Here is a 24,255-nt window from a genome sequence, read left to right as displayed (position 1 = left end):
GCAGTACAAAACCGACACCTTGGTCTCTTACATTAAGGGAGGAACATAGACTGAGGGTGTTTGAGAACAGGGTGCTGAGAATATTTGGACCGAATAGAGATGAAGTGACAGGAAACTGGAGAAAACTACACAATGAGGAGCTTCATAACTTGTACTCTTCTCCAAAGATAATTAGAATGATCAAGTCAAGGAGGATAGGTGTGCAGGGCATGTAGCACGAATGGGGAAAAGAGGAATGCGTATACTCGTAGGATATTTGTGGGAAAGCCAGAAGGAAAGAGACCACTGAAAAGACCAAGACATAGGTGGGTGGACAATATTAAAATGTTGGTCGAGGATATGTCGAGAAATGAACGTTCTTCGCATGTTAAAATATCACACGTTTTAGGGTTTATATTCATTTGTGTCCTATTTACTGGCTCTCCCACTTATATTCAACAAACAAATTAATGAAAAGATCGAAGTTATTACAGAAATTCTTGAGATAAAAATTGCTGAATGATAAAGAAGACGGGAACAATCATCCTATAATATATTTTTTTCATGCAATTAATTTAATTAACATATAATAAAAATGTATTATCAAAGACTTCACGAATAGCAACCTCGTGTTTTATTAATGTATTTCTGGAATGGGTTTAGCTTTGGTTGTCTGAGGAAACACAGAATTTGGATTCGAGCCAAGTTAATTCATGTTTCTTTAATATTTCAGGGTGGAAAAAGCACTACGGCATTAATTTTGGGCATACCTAAGGAAAATGCTGAGATACTGAATGAGGTAGGATTTTAATTACAAGGACAGTCCTGCTCTTTAAAATACACATTAAATCCGTTTTATCCGGGATTTAAACCGGGCAAGAGGAACTGTAGACAAAGTAACACATGTCAGCATTAGTGAGGCTTTAGTACGGTATATTCACTTTAAGGGGAAAGCTTCCGTTACAAGACAGAATGCGGCGTTACGGAAGGACGTAAAAAGTTAATCTGCCTGAAACGGGGTGCAGGTTATTAGAAAGAACTTGTGCAGGAAGGGGGGGGAGGACAATTCAAACACGATATAAGGCCTTTACTGTACAAACATGGATCCTTTCACAATTTCCTCTAAATGAAATCTTTTATTAAACGAGGCTGAGTTGTTCAGAGCAAACAATCCGTTTAAATAAGTTAAAACTGAAACAAGGAAAACATGACTGGATACGAATGGGGAAACTAACTCGTGTAAATATAAAATAGAAATGAAACATCAGAAGAGAATGAAGTTAACATGACGAGAATGCATCGCCATGATTTTAATTAGGAAATAAGTCAGATTTCTTCAGTTGGTTGTGAGGTTCGTATACGTTAACATTCGTAATACGTGTACTCTTTTGTTAAATTTGAAGTTGTTTTCGGAATCGTACAAGTAATTTCAAGTGTGATTTCTACCTCTGCCTTCATGCGAAATTCCCACTTTATAAGGGAGTTTCCCTAGACAGCGATAATATAAACTCACTCAAAAGAGTTTCTGCTCTTTTAAGAATTTCCTTTTTTAACATATACAAACTGGTTTTCAGAGAAGAAATGGAGCAAATGTACTCAAAAGTAGTTCATTTTAAATGTCGATTATTTGTTTACTTGTTTATATCTTTCAACTACATATTTCATACGGTACAGAATGGCAGAACTGTTGCGAAATGACTGGAAAAAAAAGCGAAATAGACCTCTTTTAACACAGAATTGCAATATTTTTATGTGGGAATTGCGTAAAACCACAGACAACCTCGGTCAGTATAGCTGATCTTCTAGCTGAAATTCTGATCCCGAGATCTCCCCAGTATTAAGTGGAAGTCCCAACTACTAAGAGAAAAAGTCTGATTCCATTACAACACAAAGATATAAAAATCGACTAGTTTTTCGATTATCGGTCTTCGTAATGTCAGGCCTTTTAATCCACTTCACATCCGTTCACAATTAGTTTAATTTCCGGGTTGCCTAACTACCCAACATAAAGGATTTTGAGGGAATTTTGTGTCCCTTAACAAATTCAAGTGAGTCACGCGGTAGCGTAGTTGGTTGAGGCACTGTGATACAAGCCGGAAGGTCACAGTTTCGATTCCATATGAGGTTATTGGATTTTTCAATTGACCTAATCCTTCCAGACGCATTATGGCCCTGGGGTCAAATCAGAAATGAGTACCAGGAATCTTCCTGGTGGGAAAGAGCGGCCAGCTTTACCGGCTGTCTAGAAAATGTGGGAACCTCGTCTCACAATCCTATGTCTCTCCACGGATTTTTATAGGAACAGTTTTACCTTTTAAGAAATTGAAACTTAATGGACCCTTGGATGCGATTTTAAAGCACCTAATGATACTGTAATAACTACATTCTTAAAGACAGGGGACTTATTTTTATTGAAATAGAAATGATAGGAAAATAATTTTACATCTACGTATTTCCACGTTCTAGTATCAATTCTGTATTCCGTCCGAAGGAATGTTCAAAACTACTGACATTCTGTTCAGTTGGTACATCCAGTAAGGTCACATGACTGAGACACCCCGACTTGTATAACATGACCCTAGTCAGGAAGCTGTCATGCCAGAGAATTATACACATATATTAACAAGCAACTAAATATATTTCGCCTCCCCTCCAATTTATATAGCACGGTCTAATAATTTGCAATATGTCGTGTTATTCTCTCGCGGATATATGTTACACTAAATAAACACAAAGAGAATGTGAGGGAGTATGAAGTTCTCGAATAGACAATTTCTCCTTCCAATTTGCTGGTTTGTTTATCCTCGTTGTGAAATCATGTAACTTGCAAGGCGAGGTTGCAGTCCTGAAAGCGAACACTCCATTACCCTACATGTTGTTGCAAACAGTAGCAAGGCTTTGCTGTGGACGTGATCTCGAAGCTTGTACCTAGTGATTAACAATATGTCGGCTAATTTGGACTACGGTTATTGTAAATTGGTCCATCGGGATAATACTCAAAAGCACCATTCTTAATCCTTACCAATCAAAGGATTATCATAAGTCCGTCAGGGGCTGCCCTAAGGGGCAAATGACTATGACCTAGTTATTCGATTAATTGAATGTCATGTCTTCTAAGCAGATTAATTAGTCATTATTTCGATTTTAGCTTTCACGTACATATTCGACAAATTTCATAAAGACGAATTTTCTTCACATTGTCACGTATACGGGTTTAGCGTGATGCATAACAACGAGTTCTGGATTTTGTGTTTGAGTTTATTGGCACTTCTTTACAATTAAAAAAACAATCTCCGTAACCTGTAGTCCGCAAGTGAAGTATACGACCGAGCGACCGCCGCTTGTCGGCGAAGTTAATGTCAACTTTTGCGGTTAGAGGGTGTCGCGTGGTCAGCGCAACGGATCCCCAAGGCCGTTAATTTCAGTTTTCTAGACCGGAACCGCTATTTCCTTGAAATAATTCCTCAGTTATCCTCACGATGCGGTTTGGACTCCGTTCCAGACCCACTACTTCTCAGAAAATATGGTAGAGTTGGGAATCGAACCAGGGAACTCTGAATCTGTAGCCAAGAACTCTGAGCACTAGACCACAGAGGCGGTCCTTCTTTGCAATTACAGTCAGTTATAAAAACTCACACAGTGAACTCCTTCTTAACGACGTCTGTCTGACGCATCTAAGCAGTGTCTGAACCTCGGACTGGTCTCTTCTGCTACTTTGATCTCTCCAGTACTCCTCGAATTCACAATTTCCTGCCTTTTATAATGTCCACGCTGACCGCATACAAAAACAACACGTTGAAGAGTTCCTCTGTTGTCCTGTTGGTTGTCACAGGAATCTCGTGTTTAGAAACTTGTTACGTGGTAAAGACTCTTTCGCTGCTGTACGTTGTAACGGGAAGGCAATTTATGAGCCGTTGCTCAACAGCGGACGTCTGGCTCTGGCTCTACTATTCCGGCTTTCAGCCGTCACGTCACAATATTACATTGTGGAGTATGATGTGGTACTGTAGACTGGTATGTGGGTAACAGATTACTGAATGTTGAAGGTGGAACAATGCCGGTCACGGTAGCCGATCGGTCTAAGGCATGTACTGTCTTCGCTCGCTTGGAAACCGGGATCATGGGTTCGAATCCCACTCAGGGCATGGATGTTTAGTTTGTGTGTGCGCATTTTTCTGTGTTTGTGTACATGTAGAGGCCTTGCGACGAGCTGATCACTCGCCCAAGGAGTCCTACCGAATGTGTAAGATCTAGAAAAACCGAAGTGAACGGAGAAGTTCCTGGAGGTAGGTCCAGGCCCACTGGGGCTGTAGTGCCAAGGAAAAGAAAGGTGGAACATTATGTTCCTCAGATGAGCATGTGCCGGTGCCATTATGCATATTATGAACATTTCTCACCAAACCTCATATCTTACAAACTTCATCAGTCATTCCGTATAACAAGAGGTTATACGAAAGACGTGTGTGAGATTTGACATTCACGCGGCAGTAACTGTAAAGCATGTTATCATCTGAGGTACTTCGCTGTGAAGTCTGGTATAATTTTATCTAATTTCTGAGGCACATGCTGAAACAAACATCTGAGTTGAACAGTAAACCAAGCAATCAAATTTCTTACTTTTTTCTCGGCTTAATCTTCGACCCTGTAGACGGAGGCAATGTGCTCTTCCGAAATTAAGAAAAATTACATGATGTAACTTTTTCATAAGGCATAATTTGATCCAAAGTTACCAAACGGAATCACCAGAAAATGATCTCAAACTATTAAAGCAATTCATCAAAGTTATCTGGTTATCTTTCATATAAACATTATTCATCTTCTGAATGGATATTAATGATATGAGTTCTTTGTATGCAACATCTTAGATGTGACGAATCTTCTTGTAGCACGACATTAGCTCGTTCTTTAACATCTTCATCAAGGGGATAATTATCGGAGTTTTATCAGCCGGTGGCACTGCGAGGAACTTTGGAGGTGACAGCTCGGGAGCAAGGGACAAGCGACATGCAAACAGCTCATATATATTTTTTTTCTCTGTCCACAAAATTATCTCGATTTTCTACAGAAGCAAAATAGAAATTCCACGTCAGCGCTCCAGTATATGACTTCATGATTCCTACTTACATTTGCAGGCGAAATTAACACGAAGAATCGACCTTTGGTGCGTTGTTCACAGGATTTAGGATTACTAAGCTTCAGGCGCACCGCAAGCTGAATTTTGTGGTTTCAAAATATGGATATTCTTGCGGGGGCTCCGGAGTTTAATTCAGGAAGCCCAAATATTTTTAACATTTAAACTGCACAGTAAAAGGAGCCGGTATAGCTCAGTCGGTATAGCGACAGACTACAGGCTGGCTGACCAAGAGTTCTGAGTTCGAGTCCTGATAATCGCAAGATATTTCTCCTCTTCACGGTTTCCAGACCGACTCTGGGATCCACCAAACCTCCTGTCCAAAGGGCAATGAATGCTCTTTATCAGTTGGTAAAGCGGCTGGTGTACGAAGCTGCCCAGTCTCCTCCAGAAATTACTGAGGTCAAGAATACTTGGATTTACATATCCATTCCACCACACGTCTTCACGGCTTAGTACTTAATTAGTTAAGCACAAGGAAAACTTTACTTTCCTACACCACAAAAAAAAAGACCGATCACAGCTGCAACGAGGTCTAAGGATTGAAGTGTTTTCACTCCCTTGAACGCTGAAATCGTGAGTTGGAATCCCACTCAAGGCATGGATGTCTGTGTGCTTTCATTCTGTGTTTGCGTTAGGTAGCGGCCTTGCGACAGGCTGATCCCCCGTTCAAGGAGTCCTACCGACTGTGTATAGGATTAAGAAACTGAAAAAGCGGCCAAGGTCCAATAAAAGGAATGTAGAGCCATAGCCAAATAGTACAACAAGAAGATGAGAACATTCTTCACCTCCGGCTGTCCAGCGCGCAGTCAGTCGCCTAAGGAAAATGGTATCCACATAGGGTAGAAAGGACAGGATTCAGGAGTTCCATTTTTCGTGTAGTGGCTTCCTCTTTTACTATGAAGGGCGAGTTCTTTCGAAATATTGGTATCCATCTACCAAATTATACAGTTTCACATTCATAAAGACCATGAATCCTTCCAGCCGCACTATGGCCCTGGGGTCGACTCAGCCTCTAACATAAATGAGTATCGGGAATCTTCTTGAGGTTAAAAGGCGGCCGACGCGTAAGGCTGACAACGTTACTGCCATCTGTGAGCCGACTGTCTAGATAATGTGGGAACCTCGACTTCTCACAACCCTATGGACCTTCACGGCCTGTTATAGAGATAATTTTACATGTACCTTTACCATTATCCAGATAAGGACCGTGTTGATATCCTCAAACGTGGTGGGGTATGTTTATCTGCTATAAGAAGAAACTTCTTGTACTTCCCCCATGCCCTCGTACCTTGCTACTAACGCATGCAAACACAAACTTTGTATTCCTCTAAAACTGTTCCGGTAAATTTAAGACGTTAAATGTGAAATGAGATGTTTTCATAATCTCCCGATACATCGCAGCTGCACACACGGGGTGGATATTTTTTCTCGAGTATATTAAATTATGTTTCTTGTATGAAATATTTCAGCGAATTGCAAACAATACATAATGCATACTATCTTCTATGGTATAAAGCCTTGTAGTCCGTAGAAAGTCAAGTTAGTCTTGGAAGGTAACGCTATGTAGTTCGTTGAAATTCAACTTCCTATTTCAACGGACTACAACGGCGTTATATCCAAGAAGATACAACTCTTCATAACCACCTCTCTGAGAACCTCAGAGACTGCAATAATATATTATACAAACGTCATGTCCATCTGTCTGTCTCCATCTCCCTCCTTGCCTATCTCTCTCTCTGTCTCCGTAGATCCCCATGTTTTATGCCAATTACTGCTGAAATTAATCCACTGTAATTTCTTATATGCATCTACATATAATTTGACCTACATTTGTCACGTAAGTTCATTTTCATTCATATCGATTTAAGAGGTAGCATACTTATTTAATATTGCATAGGTCCTGGGTTCAAACCCAGACCCGGAAACCAACCAGAAATTGTTGTGGATTTCCTAAGTATCTGAAAGCAAATGTCTGGGTAATGCGTCTTCCTTCCAAACAATTTCCAATTCCTTATTCACTACACTCTACCAGTCGAGCCTGTAATCGGCAATCGAATTATACCGACAGAGCGACCGCCGCTTGTCTGCGAAGTTAGTGCCAACTTTAGCGGATAGAGGGTGTCGCGTGGTCAGCTCGACGGATCCCCACGGCCGTCAATCTCGGTTTTCTAGACCAGAGTCGCTATTTCCTTGCAATAGCTCTTCAATTATCCTCACGACGCTGAGTGGACCACGTTCCAGAGCCACTACTTCTCGGAAAACCTTGTAGCTCCGGAAATTCAACCCGGAACCTCTGGATTTGTAACTAGGAATTCTTACCACTAGGCCACAGTACCGGTCAGAGCTACTAACAGAATCATTAAGTGAAATAAATAAATTTGAATAAATTTACAAATAAAAGTAACTTCGAACATTATCAACTGGCTTGTCTCTTTGTGTAACCTATTACATATCCGAAATTATTATTGTGAACCAAAGGAATTTCTACAGGTGTCTACACAAAAACAAATTGAAGCGGTTTCATTTGACCAGATATTAAACTAACAAGTTTTGTGGGACTTTGTGTTGGGAAACAAATATCAGAAGTAAGAGAAACAAAGAGTAGAAATAGTGAGAAAGATTAAAAATAAGGAAAGAAAATTGAGACAAAAGAGAAGAAAGTCAAGGCTAATATTTATATGTACATAAAATATAAAGTTGTCCCCGTGCTCAAATAATTAAGCACTACGCCATCAAGGCGTATGGGGGAGTGGATGTGAATACACATTTTCTTGACCTTAGCACCAGTTGTGAGTGGTCAGCTTCACGCTCCTACCGCTTTGCCCTCGGAGAAAGAGCCCCCGGTACCCTTTGGATTGGAGGTTGGCTGGACGCCAGTGCCGGTCTGGACGACATGGAGAAATGAAAATTCGTGATTCTACCTGAACTCGAACTCCGACCCCTTGGTCGTCCAGCCCGTAGCCAGTCTCTATACCGACTGAGCTATCCCAGCTCCTTATACGCAACTATACATACAAAAAAGAAAAGAGAAAGGAGAAGGAAATAAGAACAAGGAAAATGAAGAAATGAAATAGGTTGAAAAGGGAAAATAAGAATGAAATTAATTTGAACGAGAAAAACGAAACAAAAGAATAAAAAAGAAGAATGTTTGGCAAGAAATTAAGTGACTTGATGAATGAAATAAACGAAATTCTGGCCACCGCTGGAAAATAGAACGCAATTCCAGCACGATATATAAATACAATTTAGAATAAACCAATGTGAGTATTCGATCGTGAAAGGAAATCCGTGAACACAATTGCAATTTTGCCTGCAGAGTGTGAGGTCCTACCGATTCATCACAGCTGTCGGGAGAACTGATGGGAAGTGAAGGTAGCAACATTCAGCTCGGGACGGGAAGGGGGGAGAAATGAGCTGTCATTAATGTAACTGAATGAGAAACCCGGCCAGTCAAGTCAGTGGTAATTTCCAGTGGACATAAATGTACTTTTCCTTATTATTATTGACTTTCTGTATGTTATCGGCCGCCCTGTTTTTAAATAATGGAAAAAAAGGGCGATGGATAATGCCCAAATGTCAATAAGTGTATTAATAAGTTGAAAAGGACGGAGATTATGTGGAGAAGTGATATTTTGTTCCTAAAGTATGTATTAGCATATTGTGTAAGTAGTAAAAGTCTAGAATAAAAATTAATTTTTTTCCACTTCTTTAACATTTCAGTTGAGTGGTCAGCTTCGCCTTCTCGTTATATTCCCCCACAGAAATGGCGTTAGTCATTCTTTGAATAGGAGCCAGTGTAGTCTGGTCCCAAATCTGGTGGAAACATGGCGGCAAAGCGAAACGTCTATGTCCCTGCCGAAAATCGAACAGCGGTTCTCAAGCCCTTATATTGTCATTATATTGACGCGAACTACACCGAATCCAGCTTATGTCGAGGCTTTATAATTTCTTTTATAATAAAATGTCTAACAAAATATTTTTTCCATACGATGGCCATTAGTTTTGTAGCTATGCCATTGTGTTGACTTACGTTGCATGATTCATTTTCCTTCTTATATGTCCGCGACAAATAGGGTCATACATTACTTTGAGAATATTTGCGTACCTGACACATACAACTGTCATTCTTAATGATGAAACAGAACACAGTCGACCATTACAGCGGTTGTTATGTGACAAACATAGAAGTACAGTGGAAACTTCCGACAGCGACAAAGAATTTTGTTAGAACATTGAACTTTATTTGAGGGACGTGTCAGAAGAGTATGAAGCCCATGTAAGTACGTAACAATAAACCGCCAGGTCTCTCGTCTGGGAATATCAGTTCCTTCATGCATGTTCACTGAACGTATTCGTAAGTTCTTACGATTGCAAACATGAATGATCAAGTCAAGGAGGATGAGGTGGACAGGCATATAGCACGAATGGGGGAGGAAAGGAATGCATATAGGATATTAGTGGGAAAGCTAAAAGAAAAGAGATCACTGGGAAGATCAAGGCGTAGGTAGGTGGACAATATTAAAATGGATCTTAGAGAGATAGGATGGGATGGTATGGATTAGATTGATCTGGCTCAGGATAGGGACCAGTGGAGGGCTCTTGTGAACACGGTAATGAACCTTCGGGTTCCAAAAAATGCTGGGAAATCCTTGGGTAGCTGCAGATTTGGCTTCTCCTCAAGAAGGGCTCAGTTCTATAAGTAAGTAAGTAAGCAAATATAATTGATTGTTAATTATAAGATTAAAATGTACTAATGTTAACATCTTATGATAATTTAACTGGAAGTCTTACCATTCATTACATAAGCTTTCGCGCCACTCACTATCCTTACTCTCTTCAGAACTTTTTTCAGTTTCTACATGTCATCGAATTATAAGTCGGGGTTAACTTTTGATGCCAACAATACGGAGAAATATTCAATCGTAAAGCGTTTTAAGCCTACTTTCCTCAAGTATGCTTTTACGATCTCCATGCGGTTTCTGTGTCTGTGAATACCCGCCTTTACATTAAATTTGAATGCCTGAAATAATCTTTATGAAAACTGGTACGCTTATCAGTGGCGTACCTCACAAATCCCTCCCGTCAGTCTGTATGTCTCTATCTGTGTCCTTCCTAGCGTTGCAAAGCAACGGTTCAAACGAACGTATCCCCCATTTCTGTGCTAGTTTGTTTATATAGCATACCACATTTCACATACCCAGATCAAAATACTATTTTCAGTACTTATAGAATATACAATATTACACTTAAAATATTTATCAGTTGATTACTCGTATACTAATATGAACAGAGTTTTCGAACTGTGAGGAAGAAACGTAAATTACACTAACATAAAAACACTCTCATGGGTGTAAAGAAAAATTGTAGTAATCTTCGAAAAATTTTGTATGTAGACACCAATGTTTCGGAGGAACTTGTTGCTTCCATCTTCAGAAGAAAATCAAAATGTAGAGTAAATACACACAGATTTTGCTAGAGAAAGCTTTTCAGAAATGGTTCCCTAAAACAATCGACAGGGGTGATCAAGATGGATCTCAGGAAAATAATTTTAGAGGATTTGAAGTGGATGACAGTAACTCACTGCGGTGTCCAATGGCGGATTTTTGTGTTAACGGTTTTGATCTTTTGTACACTGCTTACTGCTGCCATAGTTCTTAAATGTACAAGCCAGTGACTTCTTAATGATATATTTGTCGGAAGAGATTGTCATTTTAGTTTACTTCAGAAGATGAATCTCTGTGGAATTTTAGGGGTGTGGCGTGTAGCTGAATGCGCTTTCAGAATTGAGTCCTACATATAAATAGTTTCAAATGTCAACGAACAAAATGTCAGTGCTAGTTTTATCTGTGGAAATGTCAGAACTTCCCTTTATATATTAACACCTCTGATATAAATGACTGTGGTTAATGCATGTCGTGTTCTTTATATTGAAAGCTTACTCAGAAAAACACACATAGACACGTATGGTCTATATTTCTAGACGATGCAAAATACCGTTTTACATATTACGATAGATTATCGATTTGCGTGTCTGTTGACACGGTGCGTGGATGAGAGATTGTCAGATAAACATGTGACGATGAAAAATGATCCTAACTAACATTGGAAGTGATAATAAGTTTCGGCTGAACTAACTCGTGGAAGGCGTGGCCGAAGTAAGTGGGGGCCATCTATTGCAGACATTAGGGCTTCAAGACTTTCCTAAGGGTGAGGCGGAGAGCCATCCTACTCGTCATGCGAGCGAGTTCTGACATCAGCAAAATCTAAATGTAGCAGCCTTTTATTTGTAGAACATCAAATAAGGAAACACGTACACAAACAGAAGGCTTCGCACTAATGGAAGTATGCCTGAGAAAAAAGTACCTAAAAATATCTATACCTAAGTAAGACGTAGTAATATGGCCGATATTATATACGTAGGATATTGGTGGGAAAGCCAGAAGGAAAGCCAGAAGGAAATAGAACAGTAGGAAGGCCAAGGCGTAGGTCGGTGGACAATATTGAAATGGATCTTAGAGAGAGAGAGGAAGGAATGGTATGGATCGGATTGATCTGGCTCAGGATATGGACTTGTGGAGGGCTCTTGTGAACACGGTAATGAAATTTTGGGTTCAATAAAATGATGGGGAATTCTTGAGTAGCTGCAGAATTTGCGGCTCACTCCATAAGTGAGTAAGTAAACAGGGCCGGTAGAATACTTATATACAAAAATCTATGCTGGCTATTCTGTCGTTATTGCGTCACAATATTATTATATTATATTATATTATATTATATTATGATTTCATTGATAATTCCGTTTTCATGCCTTGTTCATTAATTTAGTTTCACGTGAAGAAATATATAAGAGGCGAACCATGAACACTAGTCATTCCGCCCACGTGTTACCTTTCGCAAATTATTCTTTGGATTTAGATGAAATTTCTTATAGAAAGGCCAGCTGAAATAATAGGCATATCATAATCTCTGCATGTGGAGCTCGTACTGAGTGTTATCGATTTATTCTAAGGCAATTAATCGTACCGAATAAAATAGATAAAAATATAAAGTACGAAGGTTAACTTCTATATATTGAATGTCGTAATAACCAGAGCACAAGGTGAAATATTTTTCAAATACTGCTGCTTAGGAAACAGGGATCGCCTTATTTTATGGTACTTAAGAATAAACATGAAGAAGATAATTATGACGAAAACCTCTCAGAAGCAAATTATATATTGTCACGTGTCGGGGATACGCGTGACGAAAGTAACGGGTTCTATTACGAATGACTGGATGAATTAGCACCTTGGTTACAAGATCTCTTAATGACATTTAAATACAGTGCTATTCTTGATTTCAACAATTTACAGTTCACCGTTACACACGCCCTAGGATCCTCAGCCGTCTCTAGTCGTGTCCTGATAACAGAATTAAAACATTCTCACTGTGGCTAAATCTTCCAATCACACAACAAGTCTTCACAGACCGACTTCTTATTCTTCTTCTACGACGAACTTTCCGTGGCTGTCTTCTTCAGAGAACTCAGAACTGACTAACTGCTAGCGCAGATAGTCTTCAAGATAACTCTTCCTCACGAACCCCACGGAAAACAAGGTCTCAATTGTTGGGCAGCACTGACCGCACATAAAACATAACTCACGTGATTCCTACTCAGCAAGTTTATTGGCGCGCTAACGGTTGCCTAGCAACGGGCTATAAACCTTCGTCCTATTCTTGCGTGTTTACAATTTCTTTGCTAGTAATGGAAAAACTTTCCTTATTGTTGGCCAAGGATTTGTCTTCGCGGGATCGTGTTTACTTAGGTGTTTCCTAGTAACGGATATACATGCTACATTATTTAATTTTGTCAAAATTTCGGATTTTCTTATTGTAAAAATATACAGTATAAATAAGGTAAAGCAATCCCTGTAACAAGCCCTGAAGGCCCATAGGGTTGTGAGACGTTGAGGGTCCCACATTATCTAGACAATCGGCTCATAGATGGCGGTAAGGTTGTCAGCCTTACGCGCGGTCCGCGCTTTACTCCCCAAGAAAATTATTTAATTAATGCCTAGTACTCATTTCTGTTAGAGGCTGAGTCGACCCCAGGGCCATAGTGCGGCTGGAAGGATTAGGTCAATTTGAAAAAATCCAATGACCTCAACGGGACTTGAACCCGCGACAGTATTTAAAGAAAACAAAGGATAAATATCTTCTGTATAGCTGTTCAATGTTAATAAGTCTGCAAATTTGGATTTAGTTCTGCATTAAATTAATACAGAAGGAGATTAAAGGGCAATCAATTCTCACGGAAGTTGAAAAGTGAGTGTCAGATCCGGTTTTCCACTTCTGTGAAAGTTTAATTTTTGGACAAAGGGAAAACTTGCGTAGCATACTTCAAAGAAAGGAACATCTGAAAGACATAGTAACGAACAGACTTCTAGAAAAATCTTCTTATCCTTCAACAGGGTTTCTTTATTATTATTATTATTGCTAGTTGGGTGGAACTAAGTCCCTTGTACTGCAGCCACTTCTGGCCTATTGTACCAGCCCCAGATGATAGGTGAGGGTGATTGTGGAGCAATTAATGGAATGAAGATTGGCAGGGGAAACCGAAGTACTCGAAGAAAACCTGCCCCAGCCTCACTTTGTCCACCACAAATCCCACTTGACCAGACCCGGGATCGAACTTGGGCCGCCGGGGTGAGAAGCCAGTGATTAACCGCTTGAGCTATGGCGCGGCCCTTCAACAAGATTAGTCATTCATACTCTTATACAGGTTACGGATTGTATGGGATGAATAGTGATTTCTCTTGACAGTCAATGAAAAGAAAAAGCTATTTTACTTTACGCCAACCCTGTAATATAGGAAGGAAAACTTCATGACCCTTCTGAAACAATTGTCGATTTGAGTGGATTAGACTGTGGCAAAAAGGAAATGAAGTGAAACACTGCAAAGTAAGGTAAAATATAAAAGAAAACAGACTAGTAAAAGTGTAACGTATTTCTATACAAACATGCGTGAGGGTGGAAGGCACAAGGAAACACGACACTTGCCCAAGATTTCAGTCGGAAAATCTTAAGAGAAGGGATGAGGTTTTGTAGATGGAATAATAATATAATAATTCGTTTTAGAGATATGTGTTGTGATTATATGTGCTGGAACCAGCTGTTTCAGATTATGTAACAAATACAAACTTCTGTGAGAAGCTGAAAAAGACCTTGCGATCTCATAAAATTGGGAATTTTTTGAACAAATATTAAACTAAATTTTAATGCGTGCGCACGCACAGGCACACACGTATACAGTTCTTGCTCTGAGCAAATACGCCACAATATTTTTAAAAGACGACGGAAGAGATTGTTATATCGAAGATCTCCTTAAATCCAGAGAATTTTCTTCTTTAAGGTTGCTTACTCAAGTTGCGGCGTACCCAGATACAAACAATATAGGACCCGTAGTGACAAGAATGTAATTTAAAGAGAGCTATTTAAATATACGATGTATTGATTTATTTAGAATTTTAAATCGCATTTTTGTTTTGTGTCTGGTTACTTTGGTTTTCAAGGACGTTCTCATATTTTGTTGTTGGTCTTTGTAGGCTTCCCTAGGACATGTGAGGCGCAGGGATATAGGTAAAAAAGGAAACCACATTCTGGCTCGCGGCTCTGTGACAGAAAGAAGGGGGCTTTCAGAGGCTACGAAAAGGCAGTCACATGTTTCATATTTGATGAAACTGAGCCCCTGACTTTGACTGGAAGAAGATGCGAGTATATATGGCGGTGTTTGAGAAGTGCTGAGTGCTGAGGAGAATATTTGGAGCTACAAAAGCGGAAATAAGAGCATGAGGGTGAGAAATGCACAGTAAGGGGCTTCAAAACTGTTACTACTCGCCAAATATGGACCATAACGAAAAAGGAAGGAGATAAAATAGTCATGGGCAAGATGGGAAACATAAAGAGCATTTTAGTTTGAAAACATAAAAAATCTCCCAGGGAGACCTAGAAGTAGATGGGACGGTAATAAATTGGGCTTTAAATACGTAAAGTATGAGGATGTGGACCGGGATCAAGTGTTTTAGGATTAAGACCAGAAGATAAATTTTGGGAAAGTGGAAATGAACTTTGGATTCTCTAACAGACGGAAAAGTGAAGTATCTTAATGAAGAAACTGTAAAGTGCTTACTGAATAATTGCCATATTGCATATAACTCACAAACATGCAGTAGTTAGATAGATAGATAGATAGATTGATTGATTGATTGATTGATTGATTGATATAAAAGGCATCTGCGTATTTTATTGCTGCGAACTAAATCATTAGCTGCTCGAAATCTGTGTTAATTAAGCCAAGAATTTCTGAAGTACGTCAGTTTATTAAATTCGGAAATTCTATGTCATATGTGGGTCTGGATAATGGGCATCGTAACATTGTGCTGAATGGCACAGGGACCGGATTTTGCACGACTTCTGCATAATGAATGAAATATGGCTGACATGTGCTTAGTGATTGATTAATATACAAATGTCCAGCACGTGTTAATTATGACCTGATGCGTCCATATTTTAATTAGTGATGATTTTACGAGAGTGTAAACCAATTCTGTATCCAATTCCTCTACAACTGAAAACATTTCNAGTCCAACTGGGTTCACTCGGAACGGCGACCACTGATTGGCCTATTGTATCTGCCCCGGGTGATTATCATGATGGAGAATTTGGTGGAATGAAGATTGACACGAGAAACCGAAATACTCGGAGAAAACCCGGCCCAGCGCCACTTTGTCCACCACAAATCCCACTTGACCACACCCGGACTCGAACCCGGGCCGTCGCGGTGGGAAGCCAGGGACTAACATCTTGAGCTATGGCGCGGCAAACTCCAGCACTTAGACAGGTATAGGGAAAATGAAAATGCATCAGCTGTTGGTCTACGCCGATGATGTGAATCTACTGGGTGATAATGTAGATACCATGAAGAAAAACACACAAACTTTAATTGGCGCTAGTAAGGAGGTTGGTCTAGAAGTAAACACAGAGAAAACTAAGTATATGTTGTTGCTTTCTTCTGGGCTATAATGCTGTTGAATGTCGAAGAATGAGCCAAGAAAGGGATTACAGGAAGTTATATCCAAGAAGATATAACTCTTCATATTCATCCCTGGGATAACCTCAGATCATACAACTCAGTATCATTATTTAAATTAAATTCTGAATAGGATAAATTAGTCTAATATAACTTAAAAGATTCATACTGTGGCAATGTTTGTAATTTTTAATTCATGAAGAAATATCGTGAAGGAGGTTCTCAAGTATGATTATAATCTATCGTCATGTCGAATTTCATATTCATAACTATAATGGTGCATTGTTTATCTCCTTAAACCTGAAAGCCACGTGAATATCCGTGCATTCCTACGCTGTTGTCCTACCTTGGAAAGAGCTACATTTTTTTTAAATAATTACCACCATACAAGTTTATGGACGTGCATTAAAAGGTGACAGCATTGCTCTCACCTCATAAGTTCGTATGTCCATCTTGATGTTAATGAAGGTTGAAGAAAAGTAAAACTTACGATGTTCTTCTTGCCTCATACGACATAATAATTCTGTTAAAATTAGCGTACATATGTATATATGTATATTAATAGAGAAGTTTAAAGGGAAGGACATCACGACACTCGGACATCATAGTGACAATATTATATTCCTACTTTCCTTTTATTGAGGAAATGAAAGAATACTTATTCGATTGTCATTCTGTCTGTGTTTGTGTCTCTGTGAATACCTGAACCAGTCTTTATGAAACTTGGTATGTGCATCATGGCACCTGAGTCCATCTCAACGGCATATTTCATAAATCCCTCGCATGAGTTTGCGTGTCCATATCTGTATCCTTCTCTCGTTGCTAGGCAACGGCTCAGTAGAAACGTCACCGCACAACGAATACACATTCAAAAGTAGAAGAATGGTTGACCACGTCGTCTTTTATGCTGCCCGTGTCGTATCGAGAAAAGTAGGCGGTTAGTTCTTCACAGAACTTCTTGTATTTATTGTACTGATATATGCTGTTCCCAGTTACTTTCTGCGTTTTTTGATTAGACTTACGATGCACCGTTTTCTGTCATTCCCCTGCCTAAATTAACGCATTTCTGTCGTTTTGATTTTTCTAACTTATTTGTTTGTCCCTATTGAAAATCACGCGTCAAGTGCCGCCCAGAGACACCGTGTAATACCACGTATTGCTCCTCATGCTGACAACACCCCAAGTTGATGTCCCTCAACTCGACACAGTGTAATAAAAAGAATTACAATTGCATTAATTTTTTTTGCAGCTGACATCCTGAAAAGCTATTTCTGTTTTAACGTCAGTTTCCATGTCCGTCCGCAACTGTGCAACTCCCCTTGCTACTGTAACGCATGTCATACGCATCACACCACTCTGACATGTGACGACGGTTTCGAAATTAAAAACTATGTCATACGTCAAAAAAATATAAGAGTAATAATGTTCGTATATAAATTATCAAGGCTAATTTCTCATCATATTGTCATAAAATTTCGCGCAAGTTCTATTTAAAGAGCTCTTTTTCAATTTAGATGAAACAATACAAAAAAAAATTCAGAGAAATATGACTTTCCAAAATGTCGTCTTTATATGAACTATATAAAATGTCGTGTTTTTAGTCTGGTTTCCTAAAGTTGGCTTATGTGACCTCCATCTTGTCTGTCCCCCCCCCCTCAAATATCATTTCAATGCCCGAACCAGTCTTTATGAAACTTGGTATGTGTATCATGGCACCTGAGCCCATCTCAGCGGCTACTATATAAATCCCTTCCATCTGTGCGAGTGTCTACAGTATATCACTCCCATCATTGCTACGCAACGGCTTTGTAAACACGTTGCCGGGGCAACTAAGACGCGGAACAACAGAAGATGCATTGGAAGCGTCATTTCCTTTGCGGCCCATTTCTTATCGAAGGAGAATCTATCCGTCTATGTATCCCTCTACCGTTGTTAAGACGGGTTTTTTATTCTGACGTCAGTATCAGGATTATGGGAATGTAACTCCGTGTAGTTTGGTAAATGGATTGCAACGTTTTGGAGAAACGTGCTATATCCATATTCATAGTATAACAGTGAAATGAGCGTCTGTTTCCTTAAAAAAACTGCTAAAACTCGGTTCTTAGAACACAACCGAGGATTATGTGACATTGCGTTGAGCATCGTTGGCTTGAGAACGTGACTAGAGGAATAGTAAGTATGTGACTGCTGCTTCCTTGTAATGACTTGTAAGTTTATGGGGATACATGCAATGCACGTGACCTATGATCACAGCACAGCAGGAGACAAAGGACATCACCTCCCTTCCTGTGTACTGACTCTCACGTGACATTGCTACGAAATGAGCATGGAATCAATCTCAGAGACAATGACGCCAAAGGATTATTCAGCTGATTACTATTCAAATCACAAGCTCCAAAATTTTTTGCTGCATTCTTTGTTTTCAGCTTATTGTGTCAATATTTCAAATACGTCATAATATTATGGGGCATGGAGTAGCGTAGTTGGATTAGGCATTATGATAAAAGCCGGAAGATCGCTGTTTCGATCACTTTTTTTTCGTTGACCTAATTTTTCCAGCCGCACTATGGCCCTGGGGTCGATTCAGCCTCCATTAGAAATGAGTACCAGGAATATTATTGGGGGTAAAGGCGGCCGGTAGACGCGTAAGGCTGGCAGCTTCACTGCCATCTGTGTGCCGATTGTGGGAGCCTGCTACGGGGATAGCTTTTATGGCCAATATAAAGTATCACACGTAGGTCATACCAAGACTGCATTCTTTACGTAGATACGGTTTCTGATGACAAAATCCATACCCAGTTCAGCTGTATTACAGGGCAGAGAACAAATTGATTGCTGGAGCTGTTGAAATTTTGTGGATTGTAACGATGGTTTTTTGATCTGCATATGTTTTATAGCCTAGAAAATTAGTATGGATGTTGGTTAATTATGGTGTGGAAATGGAAAGAAAGTAAATACAAATACACCGCTGTTGACTCGCGTTGCCTAGCGACCAGGATCCTAGGACTCGGCTAACATCGGCTCGCTTCGGCTTCGATCGGCGCATCACGGCTGGCGGGGGGTGGGGGGAGGGGCTCATAGCTCAGCATGTCACAATATTACTTACTTACTTACTTACTTACTTACTTACTTACTTACTTACTTACTTACTCACTCACTCACTCACTCATGGAGCTGAGCCCTTCTGGAGGAGCCGCCAATTCTGCAGCTACTCAAGAATTTTTCAGCATTTTATGGAACCCGAAGGTTCATTACCGTGTTCACAAGAGCCCTCCACTGGTCCCTATCTTGAGCCAGATCTAACCAATCCATCCCATCACATCCTATCTCTCTAAGATCCATTTTAATATTGTCCACCCACAAATATTTATGCATATTAAAGAAAATTATATAACATAATTGAAAGATAGCATTACATTAGCCCCGCATTAAGAAGAACACATAATTGGTCGAGTTACATGCGTCACCGCATCACGAGAGAATCCATGATGCTTCTGAACATTTCACGTTGCTACAGCTGAAAATAGACAAATCTAATATGAATTCCCATATTTGTCTGTAGAATAATATTGTTACATGTAAAAAGTAAAGGTAAAGTTGCTCCTTTGCTTAACTAATTAAGCAATATGCCATGAAGGCGCATAGGGGAGTGCATGTATAGATCCACATTTTCTTGACCTCAGCACTAGTTGGAGGTGAGTGTTGAGCTTCACACCTGGCAGTTTTACCACGTCGAAATAGCTACCAGTACCCACTTGGTAGGAGTCTGGATGGGCCCCACAGCCGGTCTAGACGACGTGAAGAAGAAAAAATTCTTGCCCTTACCGGGACTCAAACACCGACTCTTCCGTCGTCCAGCCCGTAACCAGTCGCTGTACCGACTGCCCCTCCCGGCTCCTATGCTGTTAGTTGTAGTCACTGTATCTGAAGAACAATACTGGCTTCTGAATGCCGATCTTGGAGAAGCAAAGTCTCCGCGAAGCGCCTAGGAGAGACCATTAGTTGAACAGCCATTGTTAGGACGTAAACGTGCCTGAGGGTTCTTCGGGTTCGACACTGTAGGATACAGAAGTGAGGTGGCAGACACAGGGGGGGCCGCAAGTCGTCACCCTCGGACTATTTACTGCACACGACATGAGCCCTCACTTCAGCCATGCAAACTGCAAGCCACTGCTTCTTTACGACCAGACCAGCAGTTGCTAAAAATGTAAATTACCCCTTCTCTTCATTTTTAGTCCTTTCATGGCGAAATGTTCCAACACCACGTACTTGAGGGAGCCCCTCCGTAAGACAATCACATGATTTGTTTAGTATTCATAGACTCTTGAAAATTCTACGAATTATAGACAATAGTCCGGGTATTAAAAAGGAGAAAATAACTTTTAATTGTATATTTAAACGCTGCAACGTAAGTATTGTTAATGAACTTCATGTTTTAAATTTATATTGCAGAATCCAATCTTCCAGTCACTCCCCTATGAATATTGTACTTCATCTACAATCAATCAACAATGCAACAAATTGTTCCTTCCTTTTTACACTTTCACTTTCGACACGATATATTTCGGCCCTAAATGACCCCCTTCAGGTGCAGTTTCATACGAAATGAATCGATAAATTTAGTGGATGGAAGAACCATGAAAAAAAAAGTGATATGCTAAAAAAAGGAAGTCGAAATGACGGAAACGTATCGAATGCACGGTCAAGGTGCGAAATTTGTAAAATATTTCAGCAGAAACCTGTTGGAAAAAGACAATTTGGAATACCTATATGGCAGAAGGAAGTATAATATTAAAATTAATATTAAAGTGAATAGGGTTTGAGCGTGTGGGCAGTATTCAAGGGGGAATAATAAGATAACTTAGCAAGAGCCTGTTATGAGCAAGGCATGAACCTTGAAATATATATATTAACCTGAACGAATATTTTCTTCTCAAGAGTATGCTTCATGGAGTTAGTGACATGTTCAGAACTATAACACGAAACTCCACTAATCTTAATCAGAATCACGTAACAAACATCTAAATAATTAAAATTTTATAAGGGGACATATCGACAACTGCAGTCATAGTACTTTTTCATAACACAACGCTACAAAATTACGTATTACCTTGCATTCGCTAACATAAAAAGGTCATGTGTCATTTTCCGCCCAGTGGTGAAATAAAATTCTTTCAGTGTAAAAGTAGTCAGAAACTGTAGGACAAGGTATAATTAGAATTCGTGTGTTATCTGTATTAGTCCTTTAATTTCAAGTTTCAACTTCAATTAGTTAGTAGTCTTTGATCATGAATATACGTATGGATAGGTTCCTGTACCTTTGAAACGGCTTCAAAGGGCATACAAACATATTTTGTATGTCACTCGAGTCGCATATCTGTCACATTTTGAGCATTAGATTCAATGGTGGAAAACATGAAAATCCTCATCAATACACAGCCGTATTTTCGTTAGAGAGAAATTTGTAGATAGGTAATAAAATCCATACTTGTTTCAAATTCATGTTGTAGAAATGTGAAACTTCCACAGTTAAGGAGGCGCCAGAAGTTATACTCGACGTGCAATACCGTTACATTAGTAGCCTTATCGAGGGGGTTTCTTTTAAATATTATTATTTTAATGTAACTCTGTACGCATGAAAAATATTTATTCTAAAATTAAAATAGTGTCACGTGTTTCACTGTGATTAAGACGCGGGTATGGATTGGTGAATCGGTTTATTTGATCTTCACTAACCCTAACTACAAATAATTGTAACACTTTCGGGATTACTCTAATTATAACACACACCGTAATTATTCACAGGCCTTTCTCTCACAAGCACTCCACACTAACATTCACGGATTTATAACATGGGCACTATAAGGGTCTTACTGAATCACACACTACAAACATTACACATGAATGAATTATTCTAATCACACTTTAAGTCTTCTATTAAATTCCCGTGGCTATCTAACATCGATAGCCAGATGAATCCAGCCCATACCCCCCATCCTATTCCTCTAAGATCCATTTTAATATTATCCTCTCATTTACATCAAGTTCTTTTAGTGGTCTCCTTCCTTCTGGCTTTCCCACCGATGTCCATATCACCCTTGACATTATCATTCTAATTATACTTGGCGAAGAGTACAAGTTATGAAAATCTTCACTCTGTAGTTTTCTCCAAACCCTTACCACTTCATCCTTCATCCGTCAAAACATATTCCTCAACTTCTTCTTCTCAAACACCCTCAGTCTATGTCCCTCCCTTAATGCCAGAGACAAATTTTCGCAGACATACAAAAGTACACTGCGATGCCGAAATGTTCATTAAATAAATCACGCATAAATAAAAAGCACAATATTTCTTTAATGTAAGTTGCAATACTACCATCTACAACAATATCGACCAAGTTGTCACTTTCTTATAGAATCTCGAACTTAAGCATTGTCTCGGTTGTCCATCTCACTTTAAATAAATTTAAAAGGCGCAATAGGTCACTGTTGTCGCGATGCAAGGGCCAAGAAGGCCCACCCCTTATACATTCATTCAAATAAAAGTAAAGAAAAAGAGGTAAAATTGTCCCTGTGCTTAACTCATTAAGCACTACGCTATGAAGACGTATGGGGGAGTGGATGTATAGATCCATATTTTCTTGACCTCGGCACTAGTTGGAGGTGTAGTCAGCTTCACGCCTCTGCCGCTTTACCCCCAAGGAAACAGCCCCCTGTGCCCACTGGATTGGAATCTGTATATGTTCCAGAGCCTGTCTTGACGTAGAGAAGAGAAAATTCTTGACCCTACCGGAACTCGAACTCCGAACCCTCAACCGTCCAGCCCGTAGCCAGCCACTATACCGACTGAACTATCGCGTAGAATTACCTATTTGTGAGCCGATTGTCTAAAAAATGTGTGAGCCTCAACGTCTCGCAATCCTATGGGCCTTCTGCTATTTCTTTGGAAAAGATAAGCGTGTGAGTTATTTAAGCAGAGTATCATTACCACTTTATCAAAATATAATTCATTTAATTTATTACAATGAAATTTTAAGAGCAAATTAATTAAAAATGCTTCAAGATAAGCTATGGCAGATTGGGAGAAATATTACGGAGAGAACATTAACATGATTTATTGGACACAGGGCGTCCAGCGACTTGTGGCAACAAATGGTATAGTCCCAATGTAAAATAACATAGGGCACGGAACCCAGTAAAGCGCCCCCCCCCCAACTGTGTCAGAATTGCAGGAACTAATTTCCATTAAATATTAATAATCCCTACTTAACATGCTCCGTAGCTATTAAAAGTACCTTTGAAAAAAATATGAAAAGCGAAGGGACGTAGTAAAATACGGAATGAGGTGTGAGGTTTTCAACTCGGTCCTGGTGAAGGTTACTCTCCTCTGGGATGTGAAACCGTGTAGTCTGATATGTTCCGGTTGGATACACCGCCTCCATTTTCAACGTAGAAGATTACCTTGAAGATGGAGGCCGTACATTCGTCCGAAACTTTAATAAAATTCTACACAGAGTAAAAGACTCAAATAAAACGATATTCTTTAAAGTGGAAAGTTTTTCCTGGTTTCAACCCGAACTTGTTAAAATCAAATGCCACGCCGTAGTCAGAGAGAAGCTGAGACAAAGATCCAATGATAACATGAAATGTGACGTGCTGTATTTAAGCGATATGTTGGTTAGCAGTCACAGAATAATAATGAAGAAAACAGTTGTACTTTTACCGACTCTAATTGCAGTAATGAAGTGAAGAGGGATGAAATGACAGGGGTATGTAGCAAGTATGGAGGACATAAGGACCAAGTACCTGCACATCACCTACCTCTATAAAGTGGAAACTCCCTTGTGAAGATAATAGTCACTCAACTACTCGTGAAATTCCTCGTCTTCTATGAAACCCGAAGTCTTAGTAAAGTGATCACAATATCCCGTCACTAACAAGTGCCCTGAGGACTACACTTTACATTGCACCGCCTTGCTTTCGAGATGCCTTTTCATGTTATTCTTTCACCTTCGCCTAATCATTATGTGTATATATATATTGTGATGAATATGACCATTGTTAGACAACGGTT

General features: G+C 39.6%; 1 protein-coding gene across 4 annotated transcripts in view; it reads left to right on the top strand.

Annotated features, from left to right (window-relative positions):
• LOC111865522 overlaps window positions 1-24,255 on the top strand; it is a 254,438-nt gene that overhangs the window by 199,888 nt on the left and 30,295 nt on the right. The window contains exon 1 of one of the 4 annotated variants that reach the window (XR_004513137.1): window positions 712-778. The exons of 2 other annotated variants lie outside the window; for them this stretch is intronic. Coding sequence is in view for 1 of the 2 variants with exons in the window: in XM_033751854.1 (XP_033607745.1) it covers window positions 9,379-9,389 (11 nt within the window). In the remaining variant the exon portion in view is untranslated. Of the gene's footprint in view, window positions 1-711; window positions 779-9,291; window positions 9,390-24,255 lie in introns of those variants that run through there. One more of the 4 variants, XM_033751854.1, reaches the window with a different exon arrangement.

The sequence above is a fragment of the Cryptotermes secundus genome, unplaced genomic scaffold (assembly GCF_002891405.2).
Source record: "Cryptotermes secundus unplaced genomic scaffold, Csec_1.0 scaffold560, whole genome shotgun sequence".
In the NCBI taxonomy this organism is placed as follows: Eukaryota; Metazoa; Arthropoda; class Insecta; order Blattodea; family Kalotermitidae; genus Cryptotermes; species Cryptotermes secundus.
Note: the sequence above shows the minus strand (reverse complement) of the source record. Positions and strands in the feature narration are given on the sequence as shown.